Below are 16387 nucleotides of genomic sequence, written 5' to 3' on the forward strand. Positions count from 1 at the left end.
CCAACCAACTAACCAAATCCAACGATGTTTTGATACATGTATCACAATGTACTCAGTTTCCTGCTGCCACCAGACACATCATCAATCACGCCCACACAAACTGTAAATTCGGATTATATTAAGATATATACATAATACCAGCATCAACCTTAAGCGCTGATAACGATATTGGGATACCCAAACCTGTGTCCTTGACAGGCTTGAAGTTAACTATGGCTTATGATGCGATTATTATAAACATCATTGAGATACGTGAACCAGCCAATGTTATCGACAACTGAACGACAGACATGTAAAAGTCAGACACTCTTGCTGCAAACATTACAAACACAATCATAATGAAGGTTGATAAAAACATTACGACGCACATCCGGGGCCAAACTTCCCCCACTTCCACAGACAGAGCTCTCACCCCGTTTTTTTTCTACAGCTGAGCCAGTGTTGTGACGCCAGTATCAGAGTTAGGAGTTTTTCCCTCACGCTTGCCACATTTAACACTTAACATCGCTAGACTCCGGAGGCTTCACCTCATTTATCTATTCAAGTGACTTGAAAGCGAAACATCCAACAGCTTTTTAGCTGCGAGAGAACTGGGACAGTGACAACTGCAGTGAGCAGATTTGCCACTGTTACAAAATGAGTGTAAACAAGACTGGTGAGGGTGTTGAGCACCCGCAGCTAATTAAGTTTGCAATTTTCCACTGCTGCACTGTCTTCGTCGTGGGTGCCATTGGTAAGTTCACAGAATTATTTTACTGGAAATGGTATTTAATAGTTAAAGGTTCGTTCGCACTGTAATTGTTCAGCCACATGTTCTCTCTCTCTCTCTCTCTCTCTCTCTCTCTCTCTCTCTCTCTCTCTCTCTCTCTCTCTCTCTCTCTCTCTCTCTCTCTCTCTCACAACGTTATTGCTATGGTAAATGTCAGCCTCATTATCAAGTGTTGAGCTCCCTACGGTTTTAGTGACAGGGTTATCAGCTTCAGTTCGAATAATGATACATTATGAAACTTAACATCAAAGTGCTCTGCTGTTTGTACACTCTCGTTAACAAGCGAGGTATCTTCTTGTAACTTCAGAATGGTTCGTTCGTTCTCATGAAGCCTAAGAAAATCGGGAACACAAATCATGCAAGGTTCATATACCATCCCATATATCATCTTCGACTCTGTTCTCTTTTCCCTGGGGTGGATAAAGTATATAGAGCCTTTTAGTTCGCTCATACCCATCCTTCACTATGTTTATTAAACTGAAGCGAACATATTATACGTTCCCAGTCTCTCATACACAACGCTTGCTCTGCAAACATCCGAAATTGTTGCAATCCTGTGGCACCCTCGCCAAACATATCTCTAGCACTAAACTGTTTACTTGCTACGTCTGCCTATCTTTCTCCCAAACTGCCTGTACTTGAACATCCGGACATTCTGGTGTATGTCATCTTCAGCCTGTCATGTATCCTATGTGGCCATGACCTTTGAAGTGGTTACCATCCATGCTTCTTTTTTTTTTCTAACAATTTCTTCAACACTACGTGTTTTCCTTACAACTTCGTTCTTCATCTATTTCCCTAATCCCCTGTTAACTACTTAAGTTATCCAATTTAACTGCTCTTGTTTCTTACTTAACTGGACCTACAATTATATATGAGAATCAGGACAAGCATCCCATGATACAATGTTCTTGCACACTCTACGAGTCAGTACAACTTGTTTTTCTTTCGTGCAGGAACTTGAAACTTCCATACTCATCATCAACATCACTCCCAGAAACGTAAACTCATCAGGTCTTTAATTCTTCTCCACCCAAAATGGTTTCAGCTTAGTGTATGTCGATCTTTTTCAAATCAACGAACCTTGTTATCATATTTACTTTCAGCATCCTCTCCCTTCGCATATTACCGAAGAGGTCTACCATTCTATCGTAAAGTCCATCTCTGACTCGGCTAACAAGGCATCATCTGCATATAAAAACTAAGGCACCAGCTTCAGTTTTGTTCCTGCATGGTTCAGCTATCTACCGCTCTCGTCCCGCCTCGTTCTCATCTGCCAATTTGTGTCTGTGCTTGCTCGTCATTTTACTTCTGCCTCAAGACCAGTGCCTTTCCCCATCTTTCTAGACTCATATATGGATTCAGACCATCCTGAGGAGGACTGCTGTGATCCCATCAACTCTCATGATTCATCTTTAAAATTCTTCTCTTCCAAGTCTTTAAATCTCATCACACTTTTTTTTTGCCCCTTCAATCAGCTTGACTCTTACAGACTTTCATCTGATCAACAAAATGGCTTAGGGAAGCGAAATACATCTGATTCATAGCGAGTCTGCCTCTCACAGGGAGCTTAGGGAACATCATATCATGGCCTTTGATATTTCAAAGTCTTTTGCTAGTTTTGGGAATAAGACTCAAATTTCTAAAACAGAATCGTTGGCTTATCCGACACACACACACACACACACACACACACACACACACACACACACACTCAGCTTCCACTTTTCTATTCCGTCGGTCCACTGTTGTAGCTGTTAACGGATCGATCCCCGCTTCTCATGCTATCCTTCTCTTTGAATGATCTCCCTGCTAATCTTCCTCTCCTTTTCAATCCCAGTCCTCCTCACCTCCCCGACTACCCTCATTTCAAAACTGAACGTCTCTCTCGGGTTGCTGTAATCTTGCTAACCGTCATCACTGTTACAGGTAACGGTGTAACGCTGTGGTGCATAGCGACGTGCACTAGGCTACAGCGAGCGGTGAAGGTGCTCCTGGCCAGCGTCTTCTTGCCACTCCTCCTCATCTGCCTGGTGTCTGGACCCATAACGTCCCAGGTCCTTACTGCTGTCCTCGCCAATGACCCCTACAGGTTCTCTAGGACCTTCGAGATTGTTCATTCCCTTTTCTACAGCGCCTTGGCACAGATGGTGCACGTCTACATCGCTGCTGTCTCCCTCTTCAGGTTAGCAAGCAAGAAAATTGGTTGACTGGCCGTGAACCGAGCCATGATTAGGAGTCAAACATCAAAATGGCTAAGCGCAATAAGTGGTGTGCCACAGGGATCAGTTTTAGGACCAGTGCTCTTTCTCACAGGCGTCACATTTGGGAATGTTGGTGTTGAAAGTTTTACCGTCTATGATTCTCCGATTTTTCTTCAAAACGACTGTTTTCATCCCCGCCTTTTGTTACCAAAGATCCATTGTGGCTTTAAGATAATAATGCCGAGAGGGAGTCACGTAATGACTCTAGGGGGAAAGATTAGAATTCTCCTCTCGTCCACGAGCGCTGACCATGGAAGCAACTTATGACGCTTTCACAGCAGCAAGATTATATAGTAATGTTACACTCGCATGATCGATCAGTGCATTCTGCGGTGTCCGACATCCGTGAGACATGGGACATGACTTGTCTTCATAAGGATTCTGTTCTGGATCAGTTAATACTAGTGATACAGGGAGGTAGGAGGAAGGGAAGTTGGGTAGTTATGAGGGTTTCAGACTGGTATATATATATATATATATATATATATATATATATATATATATATATATATATATATATATACGAATAAAGTGTATATGAACGCGCACCTTCATAGACCATACAAACCTCCAATAGCCAGGATCGAACCCGGGATCCCGGTGCCGCAGGCGGGAATGCTACCGCTAGGATTTCCGCCTGCGGCACAAAGGTCCCGAGTTTGATCCTGGCTGTTGGAGATTTGTATGTGATATATATATATATATATATATATATATATATATATATATATATATATATATTTATATATATATACACGAATGTAAAACTCCCTACCAGTAATACCAGATTTGTATGTGATATATATATATATATATATATATATATATATATATATATATATATATATATATATATATATATATATATATATATATATATATACCAGTAATGCACATTTAGTAATAACACAGCAGTCACTAACATCTCTCAAACATACATAAACGACATGCTTTGTATTGCTAATCACTTTAGCTACCACACTCACCTGTGCCACTCCCGCATGCAGGGCGGTAGCGGTGTGGAGCCCACACAGACAAGCAGTGAAGCTTCGGGTTGCCGTGGCTGTCGTTACATGCATCTTCATCTACTCTGTCCTCGTAACTGTGGTAAGTCCTGGGGAAAAAAAAGAATATATATATCCTGGGGATAGGGGAGAAAGAATACTTCCCACGTATTCCCTGCGTGTCGTAGAAGGCGACTAAAAGGGAAGGGAGCGGGGGGCTGGAAATCTTCCCCTCTCATTTTTTTTTTCAATTTTCCAAAGGAAGGAACAGAGAAGGGGGCCGGGTGAGGATGTTTCCTCAGAGGCCCAGTCCTCTGTTCTTAACGCTACCTCGCTGAGGCGGGAAATGGCGAATAGTATGAAAAAAAAAAAAAAATATATATATATATATATATATATATATTATATTATTATTATTATCATTATTATTATTGTTATTATTATTATTATCATTATTATTATTATTATTATTATTATTATTATTATGCTTTGTCGCTGTCTCCCGCGTTTGCGAGGTAGCGCAAGGAAACAGACGAAAGAAATGGCACAACCCACCCCCATACACATCTATATACATACACGTCCACACACGCAAATATACATACCTATACATCTCAATGTACACATATATATACACACACAGACATATACATATATACGAATGTACATAATTCATACTGTCTGCCTTTATTTATTCACAACGCCACACATAGAATAACATCCCCCTCCCCCTTCATGTGTGCGAGGTAGCGCTAGGAAAAGACAACAAAGGCCCCATTCGTTCACACTCAGTCCCCAGCTGCCACGTGATAATGCCCGAAACCACAGCTCCCTTTCCACATCCAGGCCCCACAGAACTTTCCATGGTTTACCCCAGACGCTTCACATGCCCTGATTCAATCCATTGACAGCACGTCGACCCCGGTATACCACATCGATCCAATTCACTCTATTCCTTGCCCGCCTTTCACCCTCCTCCATGTTCAGGCCCCGATCACTCAAAATCTTTTTCACTCCATCTTTCCACCTCCAATTTGGTCTCCCATTTCTCCTCGTTCCCTCCACTTCCGACACATATATCCTCTTGGTCAGTCTTTCCTTACTCATTCTCTCCATGTGCCCAAACCATTTCAAAACACCCTCTTCTGCTCTCTCAACCACGCTCTTTTTATTTCCACACATTTCTCTTACCCTTACATTACTTACTCGATCAAACCACCTGACACCACATATTGTCCTCAGACATCTTATTTCCAGCACATCCACCCTCCTGCGCACAACTCTATCCATAGCCCACGCCTCGCAACCATACAACATTGCTGGAACCACTATTCCTTCAAACTTACCCATTTTTGCTTTCCGAGATAATGTTCTCGACTTCCACACATTCTTCAAGGCTCCCAGGATTTTCGCCCCCTCCCCCACCCTATGATTCACTTCCGCTTCCATGGTTCCATCTGCTGCCAGATCCACTCCCAGATATCTAAAACACTTTACTTCCTCCAGTTTTTCTCCATTCAAACTTACCTCCCAATTGACTTGACCCTCAACCCTACTGTACCTAATAACCTTGCTCTTATTCACATTTACTCTTAACTTTTTTCTTTCACACACTTTACCAAATTCAGTCACCAGCTTCTGCAGTTTCTCACATGAATCAGCCACCAACGCTGTATCATCAGCGAACAACAACTGACTCACTTCCCAAGCTCTCTCATCCACAACAGACTGCATACTTGCCCCTCTTTCCAAAACTCTTGCATTCACCTCCCTAACAACCCCATCCATAAACAAATTAAACAACCATGGAGACATCACACACCCCTGCCGCAAACCTACATTCACTGAGAACCAATCACTTTCCTCTCTTCCTACACGTACACATGCCTTACATCCTCGATAAAAACTTTTCACTGCTTCTAACAACTTTCCTCCCACACCATATATTCTTAAAACCTTCCACAGAGCATCTCTATCAACTCTGTCATATGCCTTCTCCAGATCCATTAATGCTACATACAAATCCATTTTTTGCTTTTCTAAGTATTTCTCACATACATTCTTCAAAGCAAACACCTGATCCACACATCCTCTACCACTTCTGAAACCACACTGCTCTTCCCCAATCTGATGCTCTGTACATGCCTTCACCCTCTCAATCAATACCCTCCCATATGATTTACCAGGAATACTCAACAAACTTATACCTCTGTAATTTGAGCACTCACTCTTATCCCCTTTGCCTTTGTACAATGGCACTATGCAAGCATTCCGCCAATCCTCAGGCACCTCACCATGAATCATACATACATTAAATAACCTTACCAACCAGTCAACAATACAGTCACCCCCTTTTTTAATAAATTCCACTGCAATACCATCCAAACCTGCTGCCTTGCCGGCTTTTATCTTCCGCAAAGCTTTTACTACCTCTTCTCTGTTTACCAAATCATTTTCCCTAACCCTCTCACTTTGCACACCACCTCGACCAAAACACCCTATATCTGCCACACTATCATCAAACACATTCAACAGACCTTCAAAATACTCACTCCATCTCCTCACATCACCACTACTTGTTATCACCTCCCCATTAGCCCCCTTCACTGAAGTTCCCATTTGCTCCCTTGTCTTACGCACTTTATTTACCTCCTTCCAGAACATCTTTTTATTCTCCCTGAAATTTAAAGATACTCTCTCACCCCAACTCTCATTTACCCTCTTTTTCACCTCTTGCACCTTTCTCTTGACCTCCTGCCCCTTTCTTTTTTACATCTCCCACTCATTTGCATTTTTTCCCTGCAAAAATCGTCCATATGCCTCTCTCTTCTCTTTCACTAATAATCTTACTTCTTCATCCCACCACTCACTACCCTTTCTAATCAGCCCACCTCCCACGCTTCTCATGCCACAAGCATCTTTTGCGCAAGCCATCACTGCTTCCCTAAATACATCCCATTCCTCCCCCACTCCCCTTACGTCCTTTGTTCTCACCTTTTTCCATTCTGTACTCAGTCTCTCCTGGTACTTCCTCACACAAGTCTTCTTCCCAAGCTCATTTACTCTCACCACCCTCTTCACCCCAACATTCTCTCTTCTTTTCTTAAAACCCATACAAATCTTCACCTTCGCCTCCACAAGATAATGATCAGACATCCCTCCAGTTGCACCTCTCAGCACATTAACATCCAAAAGTCTCTCTTTCGCGCGCCTGTCAATTAACACGTAATCCAATAACGCTCTCTGGCCATCTCTCCTACTTACATACGTATACTTATGTATATCTCGCTTTTTAAACCAGGTATTCCCAATCACCAGTCCTTTTTCAGCACATAAATCTACAAGCTCTTCACCATTTCCATTTACAACACTGAACACCCCATGTATACCAATTATTCCCTCAACTGCCACATTACTCACCTTTGCATTCAAATCACCCATCACTATAACCCGGTCTTGTGCATCAAAACCATTAACACACTCATTCCTTCTCCCAAAACACTTGCCTCTCATTATCTTTCTTCTCATGCATATGCACCAATAATCACCCATCTCTCTCCATCAACTTTCAGTTTTACTCATATTAATCTAGAATTTACTTTCTTACATTCTATCACATACTCCCACAACTCCTGTTTCAGGAGTAGTGCTACTCCTTCCCTTGCTTTTGTCCTCTCACTAGCTCCTGACTTTACTCCCAAGACATTGCCAAACCACTCTTCCCCTTTACCCTTGAGCTTCGTTTCACTCAAGAGCCAAAACATCCAGGTTCCTTTCCTCAAACATATTACCTATCTCTCCTTTTTTCACATCTTGGTTACATCCACACACATTTAGACACCCCAATCTGAGCCTTCGAGGAGGATGAGCACTCCCCGCGTGACTTCTTCTGTTTCCCATTTTAGAAAGTTAAGATACAAGGAGGGGAGGATTTCTGGCCCCCCCGCTCCCGTCCCCTCTAGTCGCCTTGGGGATTGAGGAGAAAGAATACTTCCCACGTATTCCCTGCGTGTCGAAGAAGGCGACTAAAAGGGGAAGGACCGGGGGCTGGAAACCCACCCCTTTCATTTTTAATTTTCCAAAAGAAGGAACAGAGAAGGGGGCCAAGTGAGGATTTCCCTCAAAGGCTCAGTCCTCTGTTCTTAACGCTACCTCGTTAACGCGGGAAATGGCGATTAGTTATGATTGCCTGAAGACTGTTACAAAATCTAGCATTAAACGTGCACCTTTTACAGTTAAGTGAAATAACTATTTGCTTCGTTAATACTTCAGGTTTTATATGTAATGATATGCATGTGTGTGTGTGTGTGTGTGTGTGTGTGTGTGTGTGTGTGTGTGTGCGTGTAAGCGAATAAGAATTTTTGAAACTTTTCAGACATTTTGACGCTTTTTATCATGCCATGTTATTCAGTCTTTAGGACGAATTCTGGGAGTTGTCTACGAGGCGCTGAGAATGATAGACATGTACTGGACATAAAGCCATCTCATTGCTACATTAGTAGCTGACCTATACATGTACATCCATACAAACAGACGTACCTCTCATGAACATTATGCATCACCTTGTCACCTTGTCACAGCAACACAAATACTTATCATAACCTTAAAAAAATTAGTGAAATATTTTTAGTCCGCACATCATTTACTAATAAACTTAGTAGTATCATTCCGCAATAATTGTCATTCAGATTTTCAATATCTAACTGTTTTAGCATTGTCAAAAGAAAGCATTTCTTTTTTTAATGTGTGTAGTTTTTAGAAACTTTCCCATCTTCCCAATGATAAACCTTACGTCATTCGTTTGTTATATCGAAAAGCTAAGTATTGCTCTCGTCTGTGATTTCTTAGTAACCAAGCGAGTGCCAAATAGACTAACTAACTATCATGATGTCATGTGATGTGGATCATCTTTTGTTTTACGAGGATGCAAAGATGATTAAACACTGTCGTAAACTATCATCAGGGTATGTTGGGGTCGATGTATCTCGGCTACGTGCAGGAGAGATCGCTGAAGCGAACAGTCACAGTGCTCTACTTCTTCCTCAACACGATGATGCCCATCCTAGTCACCATCACTTGCTATGGAACCATGATGTTTGTTGTAAGTACCCACTCAACTCCTTTACAACGCTGGTTCACAGCCTTCACTCAATAGTGAGAATTGTATAAAAGATATCCAAGATTTGGATGTGGAGACTGCCCCGGGCACATAAAGTCCAAAAATGACACCTGATCTTGATCACATGAAGCCATTAGATCCAGTGCATTTTTGCCTCTATAAACAAATGCTAAGCACTAAACAATGTTTGGGTAGACTATTTTCACAAAAAGGCGAGGTCTACCTTGGTACCTTACTGAATCATAATATGCAGAAATACACAATGTGAGTCTTGGACAACCTCCACTTCCTTAACAACATTACCAAGTTTGATTGGTAAATAGTGACTAACTGAAAATAAGGGCAGCAAGGAGTATTCCTCACCATCTGCTTATACCTACCGCTGCTGCTGACCTGCTTTTCGTTTCCTTTTTTATTTTTTCAGGTGCGGCGCAACAAGCGTCGCTTGGCCAACAGTCAACACAGCGTGAAGGCTCACAGTGCCTGTGACGAAGCGACCCGCGCCATGCTGGCCGTCTTCCTCAGCACTCTCATCCTCGGTTTCCCTCATTCAGTTTACCACATGATCGAGGATCCACCAATGATTTATGACATTATTTTCCATATTTTGTTTTCCACTCACTTTGCTCTGGACCCACTGGTATTCGTCTGGTTTAACCGTAACTACCGTAAACGGACTGTTGAGAAAATGCGTTTAGGTCTGGCCTGGATAACACGGTGTTCTAGTTCCTCCCCGACGCCCAAGACGAACTCCAGTGCCTTACACAACTACACCTCCACGTCAGTCAGCCCTGATCACACGACCTCTTCAAAAAAGCAAACCGATTCAGCGATGACACATGGTACGGATTCAGGTGAATAAAAGTGGCCTCACTTAATTCTAACACCACTTATCATGGATGTTAGAAAGTGTGGAATTCCAACACTTGTGGGCGAAGAGATGGAAGACCATGCCAGTGGCGATATTAGCCAAGTGTCGCTAGACTTCAAGGACGTTTGGATGTATCATCACCAAAACTACTTTCCCAAATCTAAACTGGTTTCACCAGTTTAACCTGAGTATTACACACATATGATATATTTGTTGTCTTATATATCTCACTGCCTTCTGTAAGGAAATATTAGTATGCGTCTAGATATATTGTGGCAAAGTTAGGACTTTCTTTTTTTCTCTATCTGCTGTATTCTTAAGCATTCTCATAACAATGTACATATTACTGTCATATGTTGCGGGTTATCTGTTTAATGTGTGAAAATCGCTGAGTGCTTTTCTTGTGGAAGGAATCTGTAGCTGAGAAAATAAATAGATATAGCACAACGCATGTTATCTGCACTCACCTGAATTTACTAACCAACCTATACTTTATGTTGGTTTGAGTCAAAATTATCGTCATTTACCTGAATTATATATATATATATATATATATTTTTTTTCATACATATTCGTCATTTCCCGCGCCAGCGAGATAGCATTAAGAACAAAGTACTGAGCCTTAGAGGGAATATCCTCACTTGGCCCCTCCTCTGTTCCTTCTATTGGAAAACTAAAAACGAAAGGGGAGGATTTCCAGCCCCCCGCTCCTTCCCCTTTTAGCCGCCTTCTAGGACACGCAAGGAATACTTGGGAAGTATTCTTTCTCCCCTATCCCCAGGGAGCATATATATATATATATATATATATATATATATATATATATATATATATATATATATATATATATGGATCCATTGAAGCGGAAGCGAGTCACAGGGTGGGAAGGGGGCGAACGTTCTGGGATTGTTGAAGAATGTGTGGAAGGCGAGAATGTTATCTCGGAGAGCAAAAATGGGTATGTTTGAAGGAATAGTAGTTCCAACAATGTTATATGGTTGTGAGGCATGGGCTATAGATAGGGTTGTGCGGAGGAGGGTGGATGTGTTGGAAATAAGATGTTTGAGGACAATGGAGTGTCATTCCATGTATGGCGGAGTGGCGACGAGAATGAATGAAGGCAGCAAGTATGAATTATGTAGATGTGTATATATGTATATGTCTGTGCATATATATATATATATATATATATATATATATATATATATATATATATATATATATATATATATATATAATGTATGTATATGTGCGTGTGTGGACGTGTATGTATATACATGTGTATGTGGGTGGGTTGGGCCATTCTTTCGTCTGTTTCCTTTCGCTACCTCGCTAACGCGGGAGACAGCGACAAGGTATAAGAAAATAAATATATATATATATATATATATATATACATACATATATATATATATATATATATATATATATATATATATATATATATATATATATTCCCTGGGGATAGGGGAGAAAGAATACTTCCCACGTATTCCCTGCGTGTCGTAGAAGGCGACTAAAAGGGGAGGGAGCGGGGGGCTGGAAATCCTCCCCTCTCGTTTTTTTTTTAATTTTCCAAAAGAGGGAACAGAGAATTGCGCCAGGTGAGGGTATTCCCTCAAAGGCCCAGTCCTCTGTTCTTAACGCTACCTCGCTAATGCGGGAAATGGCGAATAGTTTGAAAGAAAAGAAAGAAATATATATATATATATATATATATATATATATATATGAACACTCTAGTTCGTGATGAAAGTTATGGTGAAATCACACTTCAGTCGTTAATACAATTTTATTTAACATTTGATTTTTCTATACATGTGACACATCATGTTTCATGGAGACAATCCACCTCATAAGATGCCAGTACTTAAGAAAGTTATTTAAATCCCAACATCACACCGGAGTCCCACCGTCCAGCACCAACCAGTACACAACAACCACTGTCCACTTTGTCCGGCAGTAACCGTTGGAAGGGAGAGTGATTGAGGGGGAGGGGTCATTTGGCGGGGGTTGATCTGGGTGGGTAGCTGGGTGCGTCTTGAACAACTTTTTATATGTTTTCGTGTTTTGTCAATTCTCTCATAATAACATAAGTCTCCTCCTATACCACGTGTTCCCATGTATACTGATAAAAAATGTAGTATACTATTACTGCCCTACAGCAAATATGCCTGTTATTCTCCATTAGGCCTTGTTATTTCTCTTGGATTTCGGAGGCAAATGTGTAGTCGCGATGACAAAGCCAGAACATGAGTCTGTGGGCCTAACATCTGGCAAGACGGCAGTTTCGTATGGCTCGTTTCTCTACATTTCAGGTTTTTTTTTTTACTCAAACATTCGAACGAATACCACATAAATTTGATGTAAAGAATGGAGAAGTCATCATAGGCTAAAGGCTTACTAAGGCTAGGCGCACAGTGAGAAACAGACGACGCAGCACAGAGCAGGGCAAAAATCTCTTGATAGTTGAATCAAATGAGAACACGCATACACGAGGCAGGACTGCGCAGGTGCAGGAGGACCTGCGTCGCCCTGCGCAGCACAGTGGTTTGAAACACAGATATCTGCTTCATTCGATCCACGTGTCAGTCCATTCAGTGGCATCATGCGAGCAACTGATTGAGGCTGTGAGGAGTGAACCAGTGTTGTATATGACACTAGGCATTGTGATTATATGAAGGCCAATCAGAAGGATGAGATATGGAAACGCTTAGCAGATGCTTAGTCGAAAGCAGTTCCTAACTTTTGCCTCGGACAATTTGGATGTTAGCGCAAATTGTCCATGATGTCTACTTCGCTTCTTCATTTACTCACTCCTCCATACCGACTTTTTTTTACTTTACTGGTGTCATACAGTAGCAATAAATGCTCCATTTTAGAGTCCGATTCTGAATCTATATCTGAATGATATTCCAAGTTAGCCATGAGCAGTACAGTAGAGAGGGTACCATACACACACCACGAAAGGTCGCTTTTCAAGGTATGCTCATCACCTATGCTGCTGCCCTGTGCTGTGCTACCCTGCCCTGCCCTGCGCTGCCCTGCCCTGTGCTGTGCTACCCTGCCCTGCCCTGCGCTGCCCTGCCCTGTGCTGTGCTACCCTGCCCTGCCCTGCGCTGCCCTGCCCTGTGCTGTGCTACCCTGCCCTGCCCTGCGCTGCCCTGCCCTGTGCTGTGCTACCCTGCCCTGCCCTGCGCTGCCCTGCCCTGTGCTGTGCTGCCCTGTCCTGTGCCGTGCTGTGCTGCCCTGTCCTGTGCCGTGCTGTGCTGCCCTGTCCTGTGCCGTGCTGTGCTGCCCTGTCCTGTGCCGTGCTGTGCTGCCCTGTGTTGTGCTGTGTTGCCGTGCCCTGTGCTGTACTGCCCTGCCCTGCCATGTGCTGTGCTGCCCTGCCTTACCCCTATGCTGTGCTGCCCTGCCCTGCCCTGTGCTGTGCTACCTTGCCGTGAGCTGTGCTGCCCTGCCCTACCCTGTGCTGCCCTGCCCTACCCTGTGCTGCCCTGCCCTACCCTGTGCTGTGCTGTGCTGCCCTTTCCTGTGTTGTGCTGCCCTGCGTCTCCATGTTCACCTCGGCTTCCTCTTCCTAAGATATGTGTAGACACGAGCTCACGTGTACAAAGAAGCCGCTCCCACGTACACTCCAGTCAACGTCTAGATTTCCCAAACAAAAATGATGATGAAACATACCAGTGTTTCAAAACGCTGTCGAGAGTTTACCTGAAAAAAATGTGTCTGTTTATGACTCAACATGACTTGTGCCTCAGTCGGACCCACTGCACTCCTTATGGCCATACGGAAACCATTTGTTTCTTCTTTTTTTTTTTTTCTTTTTACTGCATGATTCTAATGCTTCTCTTAGAGCTTTAATGAGGAGAAGTTCCTCGTCATAGAGGCAGCCAACGAGAAAACCCTTTCCACCCCCCACACTCCCCCATCATACCAGGCGAGAGCGTACATCTCTGCTTTCTGAGAAAAATATGTAGCTGTCTCCATCCTCCGGCACGCCCCTCTACCACCAGGGAAGTGACGTTATTGTTCTAATGCTAATGTGCAGACGTTCCTAAGAAATAATGTGCCGTACAGGATCACTGTCCGATGGGGTTATGCCATCCCGCGAGGGAATGGTGGAGGGCAAGTTGGCCAGGCCTCTGGCTTCCCTCGCTCGTGCTGCCGCCGACGTTGTAAGATGATTTGCAAGTTCGGTCGTCTGGGTAGAACCTGTCTGTGTCTTCAAGATGTTGTCCATCACCACTGTAACACAGACCGCCGCTGGTAAAACACTATATAGCACAGACCGCCGGTAGTAACACTAGCATTAACCGCCGTTGGTAACACTATGTAGCACAGACCGCCGCTGGTAACACTAGCACAGACACAGGTGTTCCTAAGGGTCGGGTTTGGGGCCAACTCCCCGTGCAGGGTTTTCCCAGGGTGGCAGCTGATACGTGTGTGGCAATGAAAAGTGTGGTTGTGAAAGAAGTGTAAACGAGAAAAGAATGAGTGTAGGAATTGAGATAATGGCTTGGAGACCAAATGGGCAAGAGAAATATTGAGTGAGGGAAATAAAGAAGTCGACAAAAGAGGAATTAAGATGTGTCTGGGGTGAGGGGACGACGAGGAGAAACGTCTGGGAGAACCAAATTGGTGGTCATGGGAAAGGAGGGAGGTGAAAAATGATTTATGAGATGATCCGGTGGTTCCTGCGAACCGCATACAATGAGGGCGAGGATGGCAGGTGTGTACAGGAATATAGATAGTGTATTAGGAAGATTGACTTATGTGTAATGTGACTACATTGAAGTGGTAAATCATAACGTGTATGGGCGGTAAATTAATGATGTTTTTGATTACATATATTAACATCATAGAATGTGTGCATGTGCTGTTTGTTGTTTCTCGAGTGTAGCGTCAATGGACTCTGTGCGCAAGATTAAAGCCTATACCTGTATAATAAATCATGTTGATGACATGTTAAAGTGCAAGTTATATGTGACACTATATATGTGTTTAACAACGTTCAGGGCTGATTCAATAATGATTATAGTGTGTGTTTCCATATCCTCCAATTCACGCATGCTTGTCTTTCATGGATGCATGTTCACAGAAGTCCCTCATCTGACCTGAACACTGTGTTTTCACTGCCTTTCCGAGAGTTCCCAAACCTATCATATGGTTCCCCACTCTGTCCCACTCGCACGCCGCAAAGTACATGAAGACTTTTTCTTTGATCAATGATGGTCAAGCCCGTTGAAATTGATACAGCTAAGCCAGATTCGATGGCTGTCAATTGACTAATCAATTGTCACAATACTGCGGTAGTGGGTTGAACTTAAAACTCACTTTGAAATGGCAAGAAATGGTGAAAGGTGTTACACAGCTCACATCCTCTATGACATGTTTTGTGACAAGAAAGACTCTACCTTCCTGATATTCCTGAAGCGTATTCTTGGAGAAGTTCAGCGTGTGAATAAGAAATTTGAAGCGGAGGTGTAGGATCCAACCAAACTGCTAAGTGACCTTCTTCAACTTAATGATTCCGTAAATTCTAAATTCCTCATCCCAGGCAGAAAATTAAAGGAAGAAAATTCAGTGAAGAACTACTTAAACCCACATCTTTAGTTGGTGTACGAGTTTGAAAGGAAGATGGCACAATGTAAGTTTGCTGATGAAAATGATATTCGAGGAAGATGCAAACAGTTTGTAGTGGAGTTGGTAAAACAACATCGTCAGATGCTACAGTCAGTGTCACCACTGAGTGCAAGTGAATGCCTGCAACCCATAAAGCCTGGAAGACTGGAATTAGCAATGATGTTTACTAATAACGAAGAAATTCTCACACGCACTGAGTTCCAGTGGAGGAAGCTTCATGTATTGTGGAAACAGAACACTGGCACCCTAGCACCATAGGCTGAAATAGCCTCGTCCAGGGATGCAACAGGAGAAAATTCCTTCAGTGACCTCTCTGAGTTGGCTTTGCCTGTGTTGACATTGCCTCACTCCAACGCTGATGGAGAGCCTATCTTTAATCCTACGAACATAGTGAGGTCAAAGCTTCGAAATAGACTATCAAAAGCTTGAATTCATTACTAACTATCAAGTATGGACGGAGAAGAAATGGAAATTGCTATTAATCTTATAAACTGCCTAAGGAAGTACTGAAAAACATTGGGTCATCGAAAGCATACGAGTCATCGGAACCGCGACCACGACCCTCAAATAGACCTCCCCAAACCCAGCACACTGAGGACAAGAGATTGCGGATTGGGTATTAGCAGATCTGGAATAATGATGTTTTAATGTTAAATCAGTCATTTGTAGTAAAATCTGGCACGTCAAAGAGAAGAAAAAATTCTAGGAGGA

The 16387-nt window shown here is 42.8% G+C and overlaps 1 protein-coding gene across 1 annotated transcript; it reads left to right on the forward strand.

Moving 5' to 3' along the window:
• Window positions 1-436: 436 nt before the first annotated feature.
• LOC139764098 (uncharacterized) lies at window positions 437-10474 on the forward strand. The gene is made up of 5 exons (XM_071690592.1): window positions 437-733; window positions 2699-2954; window positions 4041-4140; window positions 9001-9138; window positions 9581-10474. Exons 1-5 carry the CDS (start codon window positions 637-639, stop codon window positions 10016-10018), a joined length of 1029 nt encoding a protein of 342 aa, XP_071546693.1. The 5' UTR covers window positions 437-636; the 3' UTR covers window positions 10019-10474.
• The last annotated feature ends 5913 nt before the right edge of the window (window positions 10475-16387 follow it).

This window comes from Panulirus ornatus, chromosome 48, assembly GCF_036320965.1.
Source record: "Panulirus ornatus isolate Po-2019 chromosome 48, ASM3632096v1, whole genome shotgun sequence".
NCBI lineage: Eukaryota > Metazoa > Arthropoda > Malacostraca > Decapoda > Palinuridae > Panulirus > Panulirus ornatus.